At 45.3% G+C, this 20,382-nt stretch overlaps 1 protein-coding gene across 1 annotated transcript in view; it reads left to right on the top strand.

The window, feature by feature from the left end:
• Positions 1-1,714: 1,714 nt before the first annotated feature.
• The window catches only part of LOC126153472 (probable glutamate receptor), a 106,171-nt gene continuing 87,503 nt past the window's right edge, over positions 1,715-20,382 (top strand). Inside the window, exons 1-2 of the mRNA XM_049916074.1 lie at positions 1,715-1,771; positions 20,008-20,307. Coding sequence (XP_049772031.1) covers positions 1,715-1,771; positions 20,008-20,307 — 357 coding nt within the window. The remainder of the gene's footprint in view (positions 1,772-20,007; positions 20,308-20,382) is intronic.

Raw genomic sequence — 20,382 nt, 5'->3', positions numbered from 1 at the left:
TAGCCTTCCTGCCTCTTTGCGATAATGAAACCCTCGACCCCCTCTACCCATCGCCAATTATCAGAATATGGCTGCAAACGACTCTCAGCATCATGTAAAAAGTACTAACAAGGGAACCTCCCCATCGCACCCCCCTCAGATTTAGTTATAAGTTGGCACAGTGGATAGGCCTTGAAAAACGGAACACAGATCAATCGAGAAAACTGGAAGAAGTTGTGTGGAACTATGAAAAAAATAAGCAAAATATACAAACTGAGTAGCCCATGCGCAAGATAGGTAACATTAAGGATAATCTGAGCCCAGGAGCGCCGTGGTCCCGTGGTTAGCATGAGCAGCTGCGGAACAAGAGGTCCTTGGTTCAAGTCTTTCCTCGAGCGACAACTTTATTTATTTTCGCAAAGTTATGATCTGTCCGTTCGTTCATTGACGTCTCTGTTCACTGTAATAAGTTTAGTGTCTGTGTTTTGCGACCGCACCGCAAGACCGTGCGATTAGTAGATGAAAGGACGTGCCTCTCCAATGGGAACCGAAAACATTAGATCGCAAGGTCATAGGTCAACCGATTCCTCCACAGGAAAACACGTCTGATATATTCTATACGACATTGGTGACGGCATGTGCGTCACATGACAGGAATATGTTGTCGAATGGCGAATGGGTAAAAAGATTCTTCTAACTTGTCCGATTTAGGATTTCTTGTGGATGTGATAATCACTCCTAAAAAAGTGATGAAAACATAACGGACGGACAGATAATAATTGTCTGAAAATAAAGAATTAAAATTTTTGTGTAGAGGGTAGACTTGAACCAAGGACCTCTGGTTCCACAGCTGCTCACGCTAACCACGGGGCCACGGCTCTCCTGAGTTCGGACGCTCCTTAATGTCACATATCCTACCCATAGACTACTCAGTTTGTATATTTTGCTTGTTTTTTCATAGTTCCACACAACTTCTTCCTGTTTTCTTGATCGATCTGTGTTCAGTTTTTCAAGGCCTATCCACTGTGCAACGTATAACTAAATCTGAGGGGGGTGCGATGGGGAGGTTCCCTCGTAAGTAGGAAGTCGAAGAAGGTATCTATCCGATATTGCTTTTCGTAAAGAAGTAAATTTTTGGGGACCAAATAAACTGAAAATCTGTCAAACGCGCTTATCATGACACACGAAATGTGTGCCTCATGCTTCGACTCGCAAGTGTTGCAAGAGAGGAGTAATTCGTATTATGCTTGTCGATCGTAACAGAAGCAAAACGATGACCATTACAATATTGGACGCTATTCGGAAGTTAAAGCAAAGCCACAGTCGATTGCTCGCCCAGCATTGAGCCCTACTTGTTCACAGGCACCACATGGCAGCTGACAGGCTGCTGCACTCAGCCTCAGCAAAAGAAGCTACTAATCAAAATACATGTAGTCAACATGGCAATGTTAATTCTAAGTCAGAAAGCCCTTCGTATCACTAAATTAAGTTTTTCCACGTTTCAAAATAATTTATGATATTCAGATTACTAGCATAGTGTAGTTATCCTATTTGTTTTCTGACAATCACTTTGTGTGAAATTACTTGAATAGACATTTAAGATTTTTAATGCTCTCCAGAAACGCTACGGAAATCAAGAATTCTATCAAAATTCCTGGGACAAATGGCAACATATCATCAGACGGGAATTATGCAGAATACATTCCAAAAAGAATTTATTCACAACTGTCCAGGAATGCCGCTACTCATTGTGCCAAACAAAGATTTGCTCTCCAAGGCCTCTAACCTGACGGTAAGTGAAAAATCTCAAAAAAATTCTTGACCGACTTACTTCAAATTTTTAGCCATAACTGTAATTAACATTCCGAAGGGTACAGACGATGTACCAGATTGTTGTAATTGAACTTTTCCTATTTAACACTTTATAACATGGAAACAAATTACCGTACGAGGACCAAACTTGGCAGCATTAATGTCAAGAACACGGGGAAGAGAAATAATGTAGAATCAATTCAAGTGAAATGCTTTTAATTCGCTGCTACGGTACACCATACCACTACATACCGGTACTGCTACAATAGGGGCTCAATATGGCGTCCATCACTGTCCAGTAGAGCTTGAAAGCGAAGGACTGCATTCTGCACAGCAGAACGAAGCATGTCCGTAGATATACTGGCTGCCTCTCTTGATACGCTGCACTTCAGATCAGCACATGTGTGAATGCGCTCCTAGTAAACTCTGTCCTTCAGGTAGCCCCACAACCAGAAATCACAGGGAGTGAGTCAGATGATCGTGCCTGCCAAGCATTTGGAAACGATCGGCTGATATTTCGATCGTTTCCAAATGTGTTTCGGAGAAGCAAGTGAACTTCACGAGCGATGTGCGGTGAGGCCCCATATAGCATGAAAGTTGTTGAGTTAAATGCGTGTCTCTCCTGTAGCGCGGGTATGACGTGCTGGCGAAGCATATCGCAATAACGCTGGCCCGTCACATTGCACGTCTTTCGTCCTTGAGCGCCAACCTGTTCAAAAAAGAATGGGCTAGTCATGAAAGCAGCCGTGATGCCACATCATTGTGACACATTCACCATACAGAGGAACTTCATATACAGTGACTGGAGGTGAAGATCCCCACACTCGGAAATTCTTGTGTTCACCTAACCTGTCAGAGAAAAATGAGCTATGTCTGCTCATAGGATGGTCCAAGGCCTTGCCAGTGCAAGCTGCTGTACGATAGGGATCCTGTAAGGATGCCATCTGAGAATGATTCGAAGCACCTTCCTTCCGTTCAGTGGACCACGGGATGGTCAACAGTCGTGACGCAGCATGCGCACTGCCTGACGATCGGGAATTGTGGCAGCGTTGTCTGCCATAGCAACATCGATTTCATCAACCACCAGTGGTGCAACCTGGCTATGAATCACGATGACTGATCACGGCACATTGTGGCCACAGTTGGAACTGGACGGTGGCGGTGTGACACATGGAAATCATGCACCCCATACACTGGATATTAATGCTACCAAGTTTGGTACTCGTACGGTAATTAGTTACCGTGTTATACCGTGTTAAATAGAGAAAATTTAATTATAACCACCCGGTATTTCCTTGAACATATTTTGTGTTGAAATCGACTGCGAGGAAGCAAATGTTGTGCTGTGTTGTACTGTGAAAATGTGTGATTTCGATTTCTTTCTCTAGAATATCTGGGCACTGATACCACTGGACAAATTGTTTCTCCCACATGCGTTCTTTCTCATTTACAATTTTAAATAAAAATTGTATACACAACAATGTGTCATTTTTTTCCTTCCTCGCTTTCGGTTTCTTCAGAAAGTAAGAAAGTTGTATTTATGGTTTACCGGTTTATGACTACAATGCTACTGCGGTATGTGAATTGTCTGAAACTTCGTAATCCTATTTGTTTGTAGATTAACTTGTATGAAGTTACTATCTTAACAGATCCAGCAGCTTGAGAGATCTCTCTCATACCCTGTGTACCGATTTAACCATTCATTTTAAATGACAACAGGGACAGAGAAAGGGGGGAGGGAGACGAGATGGACGGGGAGAAGGTAGAGAAGGAGATGGAGAGAGGTGTGTTAGGACGAGAGGTAGGGAGGTAGGGACGAGGAAGTGGATAGAATGGGGGGAGGAGGGAGGAGGAGGAGGTGGGTAAAGAGAGGGGAGGAAGAGAAAGTGTAAGAGACTAGAGGAAGAACGAGATTAGCATGTATATCCAATTCTCATATATAATTAGCAACTGTGAATGATTACTGGGTTTGCTAATGTTTTTATATGTTCTTGCAAAGTTTTGATGGCAGAATGACGAGCAGAATAATACACTCCTGGAAATTGAAATAAGAACACCGTGAATTCATTGTCCCAGGAAGGGGAAACTTTATTGACACATTCCTGGGGTCAGATACATCACATGATCACACTGACAGAACCACAGGCACATAGACACAGGCAACAGAGCATGCACAATGTCGGCACTAGTACAGTGTATATCCACCTTTCGCAGCAATGCAGGCTGCTATTCTCCCATGGAGACGATCGTAGAGATGCTGGATGTAGTCCTGTGGAACGGCTTGCCATGCCATTTCCACCTGGCGCCTCAGTTGGACCAGCGTTCGTGCTGGACGTGCAGACCGCGTGAGACGACGCTTCATCCAGTCCCAAACATGCTCAATGGGGGACAGATCCGGAGATCTTGCTGGCCAGGGTAGTTGACTTACACCTTCTAGAGGACGTTGGTTGGCACGGGATACATGCGGACGTGCATTGTCCTGTTGGAACAGCAAGTTCCCTTGCCGGTCTAGGAATGGTAGAACGATGGGTTCGATGACGGTTTGGATGTACCGTACACTATTCAGTGTCCCCTCGACGATCACCAGTGGTGTACGGCCAGTGTAGGAGATCGCTCCCCACACCATGATGCCGGGTGTTGGCCCTGTGTGCCTCGGTCGTATGCAGTCCTGATTGTGGCGCTCACCTGCACGGCGCCAAACACGCATACGACCATCATTGGCACCAAGGCAGAAGCGACTCTCATCGCTGAAGACGACACGTCTCCATTCGTCCCTCCATTCACGCCTGTCGCGACACCACTGGAGGCGGGCTGCACGATGTTGGGGCGTGAGCGGAAGACGGCCTAACGGTGTGCGGGACCGTAGCCCAGCTTCATGGAGACGGTTGCGAATGGTCCTCGCCGATACCCCAGGAGCAACAGTGTCCCTAATTTGCTGGGAAGTGGCGGTGTGGTCCCCTACGGCACTGCGTAGGATCCTACGGTCTTGGCGTGCATCCGTGCGTCGCTGCGGTCCGGTCCCAGGTCGACGGGCACGTGCACCTTCCGCCGACCACTGGTGACAACATCGATGTACTGTGGAGACCTCACGCCCCACGTGTTGAGCAATTCGACGGTACGTCCACCCGGCCTCCCGCATGCCCACTATACGCCCTCGCTCAAAGTCCGTCAACTGCACATACGGTTCACGTCCACGCTGTCGCGGCATGCTACCAGTGTTAAAGACTGCGATGGAGCTCCGTATGCCACGGCAAACTGGCTGACACTGACGGCGGCGGTGCACAAATGCTGCGCAGCTAGCGCCATTCGACGGCCAACACCGCGGTTCCTGGTGTGTCCGCTGTGCCGTGCGTGTGATCATTGCTTGTACAGCCCTCTCGCAGTGTCCGGAGCAAGTATGGTGGGTCTGACACACCGGTGTCAATGTGTTCTTTTTTCCATTTCCAGGAGTGTATATTCTCAAAGTATTGGTGTGAAATATGGTAACAATATCTGATTCTATAAATATTTACATTTTGATAATGGTTTTCCTTCCCTTTACGTCTGTTACGCTAACTGCGTAAGTTCGTATAACTTAACTAGCTAATTAGCTTGATTGATATTGGTTATGAAGAGAAACTTAATCTCTGTGTTGTGTAAACATAATCATTGTACAGATTAAACCTTGTTTTGTTGGTCCGTGTCTGCGTAAAATAATATGGGATATTAAATGTAATTATTTGCCACTCACAGAAGGACACACCTGAACAGGCAGAAGACACAGAAGTTGAGTACACTGATAATACAACAGACTACATCACATCTGGAAAAAGAAGCGGGTGGTACATACAAACACATACTATGAAAGTAATACATAGAACTGGAAACACAATGAAGCAATGGGTAAGAACAGCATACAGTACAAAGAAGAACATGAAAAAGAATAATGACAGACAACAGAACTCCAGACAAACCTATTAGATCAAGTGCGTACCAACTCCCATCCACCTTCTGTCTGTTCCAATAATACGATAAATATACAAGAATATCCGAACAAGGTACACAGTACTCACGAGAGCTCTAAAGAGTAGTAACACGCCCTCCCCTTTTACAGGACACTTAATAAATGAAAACCACCAGGCCACAAATACCGAAAATGATTTACACATTGTACGCCACCCACACTTTTTGGGTAATGATCTGAGTATCTGAAAATATGTCTTCAAAATAATGCTCTTAATATGTACTCCTCTCTACATAAACTTTTGACCCAGGAAGCAGTTTATATACAAGTAGCAATCTGGCTACAATTCATAAACATATTCAAGAGTAGGATATGATTACTTTGCGAAACGGAAAAAATTAGAGCATAAATGAATACCTGAACACAATTCAAGATTACTGTTACTTCTAGCATTTTCTTGATTTGACTTGGAAATGTATAATTGATCTTCATTGTTGGAAGATCATGTCCAATAAGCATTCGTGGCTCCGTCTGATAATCTAGCACATTTCCACACAAAACCTGAAATATTAAGATGTACCAACCACGTCGAACATAGTCTGATAACCAGCAAGCTGCTTCAGAGTCTCCACACCACTACTTTCATTCTAAGTGTAAGGCATACAAAGAACAGGAAAAGGTGCCTGCTGACTACAGCTTATAAGAGGCTTATATTGATTGCAGTTTTGCATTACACTGACAAACGTTCCTGCTGAAGACTGACTTCAGATTGTAAAAGAATACAAGGCACGTACTATAAGCGCAATCTAAGTTTACTCTCGGAACATTGACTGATGGGAGCAACTGTAAATGGGAAATGCCTTTACAACCACTCCCATTGCGTCGAGTATCAACACATATAGCACTTGCCTTTGGGCATTTGATTTCGTAAGTGACACAGGAATAGAAATAAACTCGACAAACTCCAATTAAATTTATGATTATTGCGAAGGAGCCCATTTCTATTGATATGTGATAGAGTAAAATTGTCTGTACATGGAACACATGGCACACAAGCCGTTACATGAGGAAACAAAGAACAAAGAAAAATTGAGTATGTACATTGGAAAATTCTGAACACATTAAAATATACTACAATGGAAAATCCAGGATGGAATGTAACAATATTGTGAAAAGGGAAGTTACTACTTACCACATAGTGGAGATGCTGAGTCGCAGATAGGCATAGAAAAAAGACTGTTGCAAATGTAGCTTTCGGCCAGTAACGCCTTCTTCAAAATTAGACGACATACACACAAAAGCACAATTACACAAACGCAACTCACACACACGACTCCAGTCTCAGGCAAGTGTGGCCACACTGCGAGCAGCATCACCAGTGCATGATGGGAATGGTGACTGGGCGGGGGTAAAGAGGAGGGAGCGGGAGGAATAGTGGGATAGGGGTGGCAGACAGTGTGACATGCTGCTGGGGAGCATGCAGATCGAGGTGGAAAGAGGGTAGGGCAGCTATGTGCAGTCAGGCTGTTACACGGAGGGCAGGAGAGAGATGGGGAGAAGGGGATAGCGGAAAAGGAGAGAAGTAAGAAGACTGGGCGTGATGGAGGAATGAGGGCTGTGTAGCACTGGAAGGAACAGGAAAGAAGCGGATGGATGAGTGAGGACAATGACTAATGAAGGTTGAGGCCAGGAGGTTTATGGGAATGTGAGATATATTGCAGGGAATGTTACCACCTGCGCAATTCAGAAATGCTAGTGTTGGTGGGAAGGATCCATATGGCACAGGCTGTGAAGCAGTCACTGAAATGAAGAATATCATGTTTGGCAGCGTGCTCAGCAACAGGGTGGTCCACTTCTTTCTTGATCACAGTTTGTGGGTGCCCATTCATGTGGACAGAGAGCCTGTTAGTTGCCATGCCCAAGTAGAATGCAGCACAGTGGTTGCAGCTTAACTTGTAGATAACATGGCTGGTTGCACAGGTAGCCCTGCCTTTGATGGGATAGGTGATGTTTGTGACTGGACTGGAGTAGATGGTGGTTGGAGAATGTATAGGACAGGTCTTGCATTTAGGTCTATTACAGGCATATGAGCCATAAGGTAAGGTGTTGGGAGCAGGGTTTGTGTAGGGATCGACGAATATATTGCATAGGTTCGGTGGACAGTGGAATACCACTGCGGAGGGGATGGGAAGGATAGTGGGAATGACATTTCTCAATTCATGACATGACGAGAGGTAGTCGAAACCCTGGTAGAGAAGGTAATTCAGTTGCTCCAGTCCTGGGTGGTACTGAGTTATGAGGGGAATGCTCCTCTGTGGCCAGATGGAGGGACTTTGTGATGTGGTGGGAGACTGAAAAGACAAGGCACGGGAGATTTGTTTTTGTGCAAGGTTGGCAGGATAGTTACAGTTTGTGAAGGGATGTCTTCACTCGACTAGCGAAAGGCTATGATACCTTATATGCTAGAGAATATCCTTGCGACAAGCTTGCAGTTCTGAATTAGTGGAAGAATGAATACCGTTTGAGCCCTAATGGACCATAATTCCTCTTGTACAGAGCTCTGTTAATTAGTTGGAATTCTCCATTTGTCCTTCTTCAAGACTTCTATGGTTTTCAGCAGTGCTGGATCTTCTCACTGCCCAGCATTTAATGTAGCTGAAGTTTCACTTACGCTGCTGTGTTCCACTAAAGGACTCCTTGAAAGACAATTGCCATCCTTGAGTTTGTGTCTGCTTTTGTGTACCTCTGTGAAGTCATACTCCCGAGGCCTCAGTGTTCGTCTCGCCAGTCGATTCAATGGATCCTTCAAATTAGTCAGCCAGCATACAGGATGGTGTTTTGCCACAACGGTGACAGGTTTCCCAAATAAGTATGGCTGCAACCTGTTGCACAATAGGTCATCTCGGATTTGGATACTATTCTAGAAGTGTAACCTACACCTTTCCAATACCTTCCTAATTTTGCAGCAGAACTGCACCTATCTCATAACCACCAGGCTCTGTGTTTTGTTCTCTCTCAACATTCTCGTCATACAATGCTAGGGCTGGCGAAGATGTTAGCAAAATTCGTGCTTGGTAGGGAATTCCTTTATGAATCGCCAGTATTAAGAGCATATTCTTAGAAAATGTTGTCCATCACGAATGTGCCGAGAAGTTCGAAAATCTGTGGCGATATTTAATTTCTCTATATTGGGGCGGACTACATAACCATTCAGTACCTGCTCCAAGCTTTTAATTTCTTGGGCAACAAATGCAGCTTTTAGGATTCAGGCCTAAATGTTCTTCAAATGTCTTCGAAAAACGACAGTTTCATTTAGATAGCAAAGACACGTCGTCTATTTAAAGTATCGAAGCAGATTGTCCTTCCTACGTCCAGAGGTCACTGGAACAGTACATATTCCACAAAGAATAATTTTAAACTCATAGACGTTAACAGGAGTTATGAAGGCAGACTTTTTCCTGTAAGCCACGTCAACCTCGATTTGCGAGTAGACTTTATGCATGTCCACAGCTGAGAAACTCTTTTCTTCTTTCGAGCACTCTAGGGAATCATGAATGTGCGACAATGAGAAGACATCTTTCTTCGTGATTTTTTTCTGTCATCGCTGGACGAGGCCATGTGCCATCCTTCTTCTTCACAAGAATTGTACAAGAGGACCAAGGACTCTTAGGCTAGTCAACGGCATGCCAACTAGCCAAGTTTGAGCGCCTCCACAACAGAGTGTGGTCAACCTGAGTGGTAAGCAGCTCGACGAGACCACCTTAAAACTTCGCAGTGTCTCCCAGAAAGGTGTCTGTCGCACCCATCATCAGCGCGGTTCAACATGCAGCCAATACCCCACCTTCCAGTGTGGCTGAAGAGATCCATAGAGACACCTGCAGGGCACTAACCAAGACCAAGCCACCCAAATCCAACATCTCAGGCTACGAAAGGGTGGGGCTCAGGCAGCTCCAGGAGGATGACACCATTGTGGTGATGTCAGCAGACAAGAAGAAAACGGAGAATGACAGAAAGATACAACAGCTACTGGAGGATCCTGCATACAAAGCAATAGGAAGCGACCCAACAGACAAAATGGACTAAAAGACCAGGGCTTTGCTGAAGGAGATGGGTCTGCCTGAACAAGTCATCAAGAAGCTGCATCCCAAAGTGCCAGTATCACTCAGACTGCATGGAGTCCCCAAAGTTCATAAGAATGAGGTTCCTCCTCGACCTATTGTTAGCAATATTGGCACAGCCTTATACCCTATTGCAAAATACCTGAAAAAGTTGCTGACACCACATGTGGACAGATGTTCACACCACATTCAGAACTCGGAGGACTTCCTACAACAGCTGAGAAACTACACATAGTGGACTCTGACATCATCGTCAGTTTCGACGTGGTGTCTCTGTTCATATGAGTGCCACTGAACGACTCACTCGATCTTACCGGAGAGAAGTTTGATGGGGCTCTCCTCGACTTATTCAGGCATATACTAACCTCAATACACACCCTATCTGGAGGTTAATTTACGAGCAAACGGAAGGGGTGACGATGGGCAGCCCTCTATCACTAGTGGTGGCCAACCTATTTATGGAAAGATTTGAAGAGGAAGCACTTACGTCGGCCACGTATCAAGCCAAGTGCCTTTTCAGGCATGTGGATAGTACCTTTGTCATCTGGCCCCGTGGTAGGGAGAAGCTAGATGATTTTCTGGACCATCTGAATTCACGCCACCCGAATATAAAATTCGCGATGGTACTGGATCACAGAAGAACGGAATGCCCAAAACTCTAGTCCACAGGGCGCATACTCCGTCAGAACGCGACAGTTTGGCGACGGAAATAGAACACTTATAATCGGTGTTCAGCAAAAATGGGTTTTCATCTAGAGACATCCAGTAGGCACTTCGATCTGCCAGTCAGCCACAGGATCCAAAAGAAGAACCAGAAGAGGCGCAGAAGATAGTACACCTACCATATGCTGGACCGATCTCTGCCAAGATCAGCAGAATTCTCATGAAACATGACATCAAGAGCATATTTTGCCCACCCAATAAAATTGGGACAATGCTGGAGAATGTAAAGGGTGCCCTGGGGTTACGCAAGCTACGTATTTACAACATCCCGTGCCAGTGTGGGGTGTCATACATCGGACAGACCACCAGAACCTTGGACATCAGGTGTATAGAGCACCAGAGGCACACCAGACTCAGACAGGTAGCAAAATCAGCCACAGAGGAACACTGTCTCTAACTTGGTCACTCGATGAACTACAATGACTCCTAGATACTGGGACAGTGTCATAAAAGACTCCATCGAGATAAAGGTCACGGATAATCTCATCAATCGCGACACTGGGTACCAGCTCAGCGCTGCCTGAGATCCGGCTTTTGAGCTTCTCAAAACTCAGCGTAGGACACTTTAAGATTTCGCATGAAACAGAAGTGTAGATCGAGAAGACAGCCATGAGACAGAGCACCATACATTACAGGTCGGATTTGAAACACCTCATATGACGATCGCAGCCCCAGAGGACGGCGATCCTAGTGTGAAGTATGTTACAAGAAAGGAATTCAAGAGTCAAAACTTGCAAAACGAAATGCAAGATTAATAACATGTGGTACCTGTGTAGAACAAATAGGAGGTGCGTACGTACAGAGGTCTCTTACTTCGCTGTTGTAGACAGACGTTACACGTCGACTCGGACACAAATCTGAATACAGGAAACAGGCACGTAAATGACCGGACGGACAGCTCATAATTTTATGAAAAAGAAATGGGGAGATTTGAACACGGGTGTCCTCCTTCGTAGTCCAACACCGTGACCTCACAACCACGACGCCGTTGCTATTCAAATTCGCTCGACGTTGATCATCTTCAGCTTGGACCGGTCACTGTATCTGTTTTGCTTCTTCGAATGGTTCGAATAGCTCTGAGCACTATGGGACTTAACATCTGAGGTCATCAGTCCCCTAGAACTTAGAACTACTTAAACCTAACTAACCTAAGGGCATCACACACATCCATGCCCGAGGCAGGATTCAAACCTGCAACCGTAGCGGTCGCGCTGTTTTTGCTTCTTCTTTCACAGTTCAGTACACCTAAAAGCCAGAGCTGACCCGTGATGTAATGCCTACCAAAAAACAACACTATGTATCATAACTTGGAAATAAAGCCAATTCAGACAAAGCTTTATTTAACATTTTACTCTTATTTTGATGTACTCATTACACACGCAAAGTGTGAATAGTTACTTTTTAATCACCCTGTTTCTATCTATACCTACATTTACATCTACATACGTACTCCGCAAGCCGCCGTACGGCGCGTGGCGTATGGTACCCCTTACCACAACTTGTGTTCTTTTCTGTCCAACTCGCAGATAGAGCGAGAGAAAAACGACTATCTATACGCCTCCTTATGAGCCCTAATTTCTCGTATCGTATCTTCGTGGTCCCTACGCGATATGTATGTTGGCGGCAGTAGGATCGTTCTGCAGTCAGTTTCAAATGCCGGTTCTCTAAACTTCCTCAGTAGTGTTCTTCTAAATGAATGTCTTCTTCCCTCCAGGGTTTCCCACTTGAGCTCTTGAAGCATATCCGTAACACTTGCATGCTTATCCAACCTACCGGTAGCAAATGGATCAGCTCGCCTCTGAATTGCTTCAGTGTCTTCTTTCAATCCGAGCTGGTGCGGATCCCAAACACTAGAGCAGTACTCAAGAACAGGTCGCATCAGCGTCCTATATGCGGTCTCCTGTACAGATGAACCCCACTGTCCCAAATTTCTCCCAATAAACCGAAGTCGACCGTTCACCTTCCCGACCACAATCCTCACATGCTCATTCCATTTCATATCGCTTTGTAACGTTACGCCCAGATATTTAAAGGACGTGAATGTGTCAAACAGAATACTACTAATGCTGTATATTTTTCTGCATTAAGAGCGAGCTGCGTTCATCCCACCAACTAGAAATTTTGTCTAGGTCATCTTGTATCAACCTCCAGTCACTTATCTTCGACATCTTCCTGTACAGTACAGCACCATCAGCAAACAACCGCAGGCTGCTGCCCACCCTTTGTGCCATATCATTTATGTATACAGAAAATAGCAACGGTCCTACCACACTTCACTGGGGCACTATAATGTCACCCCCGTCTCCGATGAATATTCGCTGTCGAGGACAACAATCGGGTTGTATTACTTAAGGAGTCTTCGAGCCAGCCTCATATCTGGGTGCCTATTCCGTATGCACGTACCTTCGTTAATAGTCTGCAGAGGGGTACAGTGCCGAATGCTTTTCGCAAATCTAGAAATACGGAATCTACATGTTGCCCTTCATCCATAGTTCGCAGTATATCATGTGAGAAGAGAGCAAACTGGGTTCCGCAAGAGCGATGCTTTCTAAAGCTGTGCTGATTCGTGGACATGAGCTTTTCGGTCTCAAGGAAATTTATTATATTCGAACTCAGAATATTCTCTAGAATTCTGCAGCAAACTGATGTTAAGGATATTGGTCTGTAATTTTGCGGGTCCATTCTGTTACCCTTCTTATATACAGGAGTCACCTGCGCTTTTTTCCAGTCGCTTGGCACTTTGCGTTGGTAGAGAGATTTGCGATAAATGCAAACTCAGGGACCAATGACTCTTTGTAAAAGCCAACTGGGATTTCACGTGCAGTGTTAAATCTTGCGTCGTCACCTCGTGTTTCTCCTGCCTATTACATAGCTTTACAAACGCTGGTTTTATTCTAGCGTCGGTAGTCAAATAAATTATGACCCGCTCCTCTCAAGCCACACACCATCTTAAAACCGTCATTCGCCAGGAAATCCCTTATGCAGTGGCCGTTCATTTTAACAATCGCCCCTTTGACAGTTGCAGTATACTTCGTGGTTGGTACAACCCACTATTGATAGTGGCTCAGTTCTCGTCTGCACCAATCTGTCAGCTCCAACACGCCACCTCCTAGGGAACCATGCCAGCCTCTCTACGGGCACACACCAGACCCCCTATCTGTCAAACCTGCGAGGGTTAACCGCGTCTATTTACAAATAAAACCTGTTACAGGATGACACTAAAATTAACTGTTCTTAATGAAAAAAATTACTTTTACTATTTCGGTCCCCTAAGACCACAAACTTTTCCATAGATTACTCAATTTTTTGAATTATCTGGTCATCATCCTCTACTGAACGAACTACAGCTTCGACACATTCAGTCACATCAGTTGATACAAATGGCTGCAATAAGTGGTGTCACGTCCATGTCAGAACAATACTGAATGTGCCGCTCATTGTGTCATGCAGTCCGTCAACTCGTCATCACCGTACATATGATGCCAACATCCTAAACATCATATTACTGTCTACACAGCAAGAAAAAAAGTTCTGGTGCAATGTTTCACCGAATATATCTATTTGCGAAAGCACTGAAATTAATATCATTTTTCATAGAGTGTTGTTCTGCTAGAAATATTGTTACGTACAAGAAGGTGTAGGTAGATGAATGAGGAACACTAACTTCACTTAACGAAGGTTTATTCAGCACTTGCACATACAAGAGCGCCGAGCGAACTGCATCCGGCCAGAACACGTACGGTATACATACAGCTACAGAACATTCTAGTAAAATGATTCTTGCCATTTGTGGATACTTCTAGAATGTACTCGAACCTAATATAGAATTTTAAATTTTCCAGTTCAGGTGAGTTTTGAACTCACGACTCTCCACGCAACAAACTAGCATCACAACCACTACACTACGGCGGCTGTGCTAGTCGGCTTCTTCTGCGACATTGCTTCTTCCTTAAGCGAACAGCGTCTCGGTGTTACGTCCTCCTGATCCGAGAACGAGTCATCGGTCCTGCATACTCCGACTTCCGATAGCTGATGTTCGCCCCGGCGGTGATCTTCTTAGAACTTCCCTTGCCACTACGTTCTTCGTCACCTTTCCGCTTGTTGCCTGTCGCTGGTGCTTCGAATTTACCCTGGGTTGCAGGATCCTTATAGGACTTCATTCGAAGGATGTGGACCGTATATCTGATCGTTTGTCGTCTTGCGTCGGGGTCGAAATCTTCAACATCATAAGTAACATCAGACAACTGTCTTACAACCATATAAGGTCCAAACTAACACCTGAGGAGCTTCTCAGGGAGACCAACATTCCGAACAGGAGTGAAGATTCAGACGAGGTCACCGGGCTGGTAGACAACAGGGCAGTGGCTCGCGTCACACCTTCGGCGATCGTTTTCTTGAGTCTGCAGCGTGCGGAGTCGAGCTAACTGCCGAGCTTCCTCAGCTCTGGTTAACACCTGGCCGATGTAGTCGTCGTCCATGTCATCAGGATGTAACGGAAACACAGTGTCCATCGTCGTCGTCGTCGTCGTCGTCTCACGTCCATGCACGAGGAAAAATGGCGTAAATCCTGTGGTGTCTTGTTTGGCGGTGTTGTAGGCAAAGGTCACGAAAGGTAGCACCTCATCCCAGTTGCTCGGACGAACATTGACAGCATGCCGGCCAAGGTCTTATTAAGGCGTTCAGTAAGCCCGTTAGTTTGCGGATGGTAGGCAGTGGTCATGTGATGAGTAATGTTGCACCGACGGCTTATCTCTGTCACAAGATTCGATTGAAAAACTTTCCCTCGAACCGTAATTAACGACCTTGGGGCACCGTGTTTTAATACAATGTCTTCTACCATGAATTTGACTACCTCGAATGCTTCGACTGTTTTCACGGCTTATGTAATGGCATAGCGTGTCAGATAAACAGTGCAAACAATAATCCTTCTATTGCCTCTGGCAGAAGTTGGAAATTGTCCGAGGAGGTCAATCCCAACACGCTGGAAAGGCGTTTCGGCTGGTGGAATTGGTATGAGTCAGCCAGGTGGTTTCTGAGGAACTGCCTTTCTCCTCTAGCACTCTCGAAAGTGCCCAGAAAAATCTCTTGCGACCCTATCGTTTGTCTTAATAAATCCTAAATGCCCGGACTCAGGTGTGCCATGGAATTTCTGTAGAACACCTAAGCGCATGTGTTTAGGAATCACTGGTAGCCACCTCTTTCCAAACGGACCAAAGTTTTCCTTGGAAAGTAATCCATTAACAACCTTAAATTGTCCTTTCACATCCTCTGACCGATTTAAGGCAAGCATAATTTGAGATATCTTGGCGTCCTGCTTCTGCTCAGCAGAGAGATCCTGGAGTGCAGGCAGTCACTATCTTCATCAAAGTTCAAATGGTTCAAATGGCTCTGAGCACTATGGGACTTATCATCTATGGTCATCAGTCCCCTAGAACTTAGAACTACTTAAACCTAACTATCCTAAGGACAGCACACAACACCCAGCCATCACGAGGCAGAGAAAATCCCTGACCCCGCCGGGAATCGAACCCGGGAACTCGGGCGTGGGAAGCGAGAACGCTACCGCACGACCACGAGATGCGGGATTCATCAAAGTCTTGATGGTCTTGCACAGGGTTTCTTGAGAGACAGTCGGCATCTTGGTGTTTTCTTCCACTTTTGTACACTATGGTAATGTCATACTCTTGAAGACGTAGTGCCCATCTGGCGAGTTGTCCTGTTAGATCCTTAAGACCTGTCAACCAACAAAGTGAATGATGGTCCGTTACAACTATGAATGGCCTTCCATAGAGATACTGTCGAAATTTGCACATGGCCCAGATCACAGCAAGACATTCTCTTTCTGTAGTTGAGTAGTTTCTCTCGGCTTTTGCAAGTGTTCTAGAAGCATAGGCTATAAGTTTCTCTTTTCTATCCGAAATCTGCACCAGAACAGCACCGATCACATCCCCACTGGCATCTGTGTGTAGTTCTGTAGGTGCACTCTCATCATACAGACCAAGTACAGGGTCAGTCGTCAGAGCTTTTCGCAGCACATCGAAAGAATCTTGTTGAGCACCACCCCAGATAAATTTAGCATCGGGTTTTAACAACTCTTGGAGTGGCCTGGCTTTGATACAAAAATCTTTGATAAAACCACGGTAATAACAACATAATCCTTGGAAGCTTCTTACATCTCTAATACTTTTAGGAATGGGAAATTCCGTTATAGATCTCACCTTTTCTGGGTCTGGTCGCACACCTTCATTTGACACAAGGTGTTCAAGTATTTTGATTTCTTTTGCTCCAAAGAGGCACTTTCTTGGATTAAGTTTCAGTCCAGCTTGTTGGAGACACTTAAGAACGGCCCTCAGTCTTTTTATGTATTCATCATCTAAATAACAAAGACACATCGTCCACTTCAGGTGCCTTAAAAGATCATCCATTTAAAAGTTGCTGGTGCATTACACGAACCAATCGGCGTTACCCTAAACTCATACAGGCCCTCAGGGGTGATGAATGCAGTTTTCTCACGATCAGCCCCATCTACTTTCGAGTACATGTCCATGGTTGAGAAAAGCTTATCCCCCTTCAGATAATCTAGTGTGTCGTCAACTCGTGTAAGAGGATAAACGTTCTTTTTAGTTATGTTACTAAGCTTCCTGTAGTCAACACAAAAGCGCCAACTGCCATCCTTCTTCCTGACGAGAACCACGGGTGACGACAATGGGTTCTGCGAAGGCTGAATGATTTTTAATCATTTTCTCTACCTCGTCGCGAATTATTCGACTTTCCGTTGCTGACACCCGATATGCTCTCTGGCTTATTGGTTGATGGTCTCCAGTGCTAATTTGGTGCTTCACCGTCGATTTGTCTAATTTTCTCTTCACCTGTGGATTGAAGCATTCAGAGAAATCTTGAAGAAAGGAAAGTAGCTTTTTCTGTTGTTCCTTAATGAGATCTGGTAATAGTCAAGCTAGGAGATCTTATCTCGTAGTGGTAGCGCCAATTTCGCCCACAGGCTCGGCATGGGAGGTTTCTATGACGCTCAGCTGCTCTGCAATTAACGGCTCGGCGTTTGCTACACACATGCGTCTTGGAATGATCTGCGGTTCTCGGCGACAGTTCACTATGCACAATTCACCGAATGCTTTCTTAAACGAGACGACAGAGGCTGGGATGACCAAGTTATTCTTCAGTGGTATGCTTCTCTTACATTCCACTACAAGATCCATGGGTTGATGCATGGCTTGACACATGACAGTTAGCTTTCTAGCGATGACTGCAGGAATGATCACTTCATCCAGCACACATAGTCTCCACACACTCGGATGCGCATCTTCCTGTCCACAGTATCTCATCCCGTCTAGCATAATCTTCGAGCGACCACAATCTATAATTTCCTGAGAAGTTTTCAAAAAGTCCCATCCGAGAATGACGTCATGACTACACTCTTGTAAGACGATGAATTCTAAGGGCTGTGTATGGCCACTTATACCCACACGAATGGAACATCTTCCTAGGTTTTACATATTTGCCAATAGCCATCTTCAGCAGAGATGTTTTGCTGTCGACGAATACGGTTTTCTGCAACTGGTGACAGTACTTATCCGAAATGACTGAATATGCTCCAGAGTCCACAAGAGCTTGGGCTGGTCGGCCATCCATGAGGATATCGATGTAGTTTCCTATTATTTTTGTCGTGATCGACGGCGGAGGATTTTTCTCTTCGGCCGCCTCACCTCCAAGGAAGGGCGCACCCTTTAGTTTTCCAGGTGGCGGCGTCTAGGTGATCGGCTGGAGCTTCTAAACGGCTAGGGAGACCTCGATCGACGTGTTGGGGAGCGTCCTCTACAGCGGACAGCTTGCGGCGATGGTGACTTACGTCATCCTGCAACCACAACTTTTAGTTCACATTCGTCGTCCCGGAGTTGGCGTCGGCTAAGATCGGTCTGCTGTCTTCTGGCGCGGGCGTCATCAAATATCCTCCGCCTTTCTCGATAATAGCGCACCACATGTCCCCGTCGTCTTCAGTGGAAACATACTGGTTGGTTATCCTGGGTCCTCCAGACGTCAGTCTTCCTTGGTGCCTAAACAGGCTCCTCATGCCACATTGTAGGGCCGTAACTTCGCCTAGGTCTCGACTTTTTCACTGTTTGAAAGGGAAATGAAGGATGAGAGATTGGGTTCAATGTCTGTTCCACTTCCCCTCTTATGACGCTTGAAGCGTCTCGGTGTTTTGCTCGCCGTGCAATCAAAATACCTTCTGAACTTCCTCTGTCACTATCTGACGAAGAACGCTTTTGAAATCAGTTCCTTCCTCCATCAGAGACATTGATACGACGTTTGGAAGCCCTTCAGACTTCTTGCGTGTAATTATTTTTTGATGCATTGTCTAGATATACTGGCACCATTTTATGAAGTCGTCTGCTGTCGAAACCTCATTCAGGAGTGGGGCTTGATACATGACTTCAGCAACACTCTTCATGAGATGTGCAACCCTATCTTTCTCCTTCATTCTAGGGTCCACTATTTTACACAGCTCCAAGACGTCTTGAATGTAGGATGCTGTCGTTTCTCGTGGACGCTGTGCCCTGCACATTATCTTCATCCTTGCAGTTCTGTCGTTGTGTGTCGCCGAAATACTTGCGCAGTTTCGCCTGGAATACTTCCCAGCTTGTGAACTTCTCCTCCTTGTTCTCATACCGTTGCTTGGCAGTGCCCTCCAAGTACAAAAATACGTTAGCCAAACACACGGTGTCATCCCTTTTGTTAAATTTGGCCTTACGCTCATATACCTTCAGCCACTTGTTTGTATCTTGACCATCTTCACCAGAGAACCCGGAAGGATGTCTCATGTGGTGGCACACAATTGCTGTCATCGTAACGTGCTCTTCTTCTTCTGTCTCCGATAGATTGCCATCTGTTCAATATGGCTCGAATCGGGTTTCTCGCCACGTAAACGGTGGCTCTGTCGTGGCATGATGAGAGCCACTGTGTCGTCGATAATGTGTGCTATTACAAGTTCCAGTACCCAGCGTCTCCACCAGAATAATGTCACGTAGAAGAAGGTGTTGGTAGATGAATGACGAACACAAACTCTACTTAACGAAGGTTTATTCTGCACTTGCACATACAAGAGCGCGGACTGAAGTGCCTCCGGCCAGAACACATACGGTATATATACAGCTACAGAACATTTCAGTACAATGATTCTTGCCATATGTGGATATTTCTAGAATGTACTCGAGCCGAATATATAAATTGAAATTTTCCAGTTCTGTTAAGTTTTGAACTGACGACCTTGCACGCAACAGTCTTGTAGTATACTCACTACACTATGGCAGCTGTGCTGCTTAGAGTCTTCTGCGACAATGTAACTAATTTCAAAAATATATCTAATTAAGAACGTAATTTCCTTTGATTAGTAATTTTATATTTTTGTCCCCTCAGGATCTGTTTGAGAAGCGGCAGTCAGAGTTCGTGTGGCTGTTACTGCTGAATGACAGGAAGCCAGATCTGGTGTTGCACGATCTGCACATTGAGTTCAACTCGAATTTCTACATCGCGGTGCCATCAATTCGGGGCCGACTCAACTTACTGGAAGCTTACAGGGTAGGCAAGGGATATCCGCTCATTATGAAGAAGTACTGCACATGGCGTGCCAGCAAACAGTTTATCTGCGGAAACGAAACCATCATCATGCGCCGAAAAGACCTGATGGGATACAACATGACGGTGGGAATAATTACGGTACGTCATCATTCACTTTACTCAAAAATATATGTCTGACCTTCAAGAATGGAAAAACGTTGAATTATGACGCAT

The sequence above is a fragment of the Schistocerca cancellata genome, chromosome 2, assembly GCF_023864275.1.
Source record: "Schistocerca cancellata isolate TAMUIC-IGC-003103 chromosome 2, iqSchCanc2.1, whole genome shotgun sequence".
In the NCBI taxonomy this organism is placed as follows: Eukaryota; Metazoa; Arthropoda; class Insecta; order Orthoptera; family Acrididae; genus Schistocerca; species Schistocerca cancellata.
The sequence above is the reverse complement of the archived record's forward strand: the minus strand, read 5'-3'. Positions and strand labels throughout refer to the sequence as shown.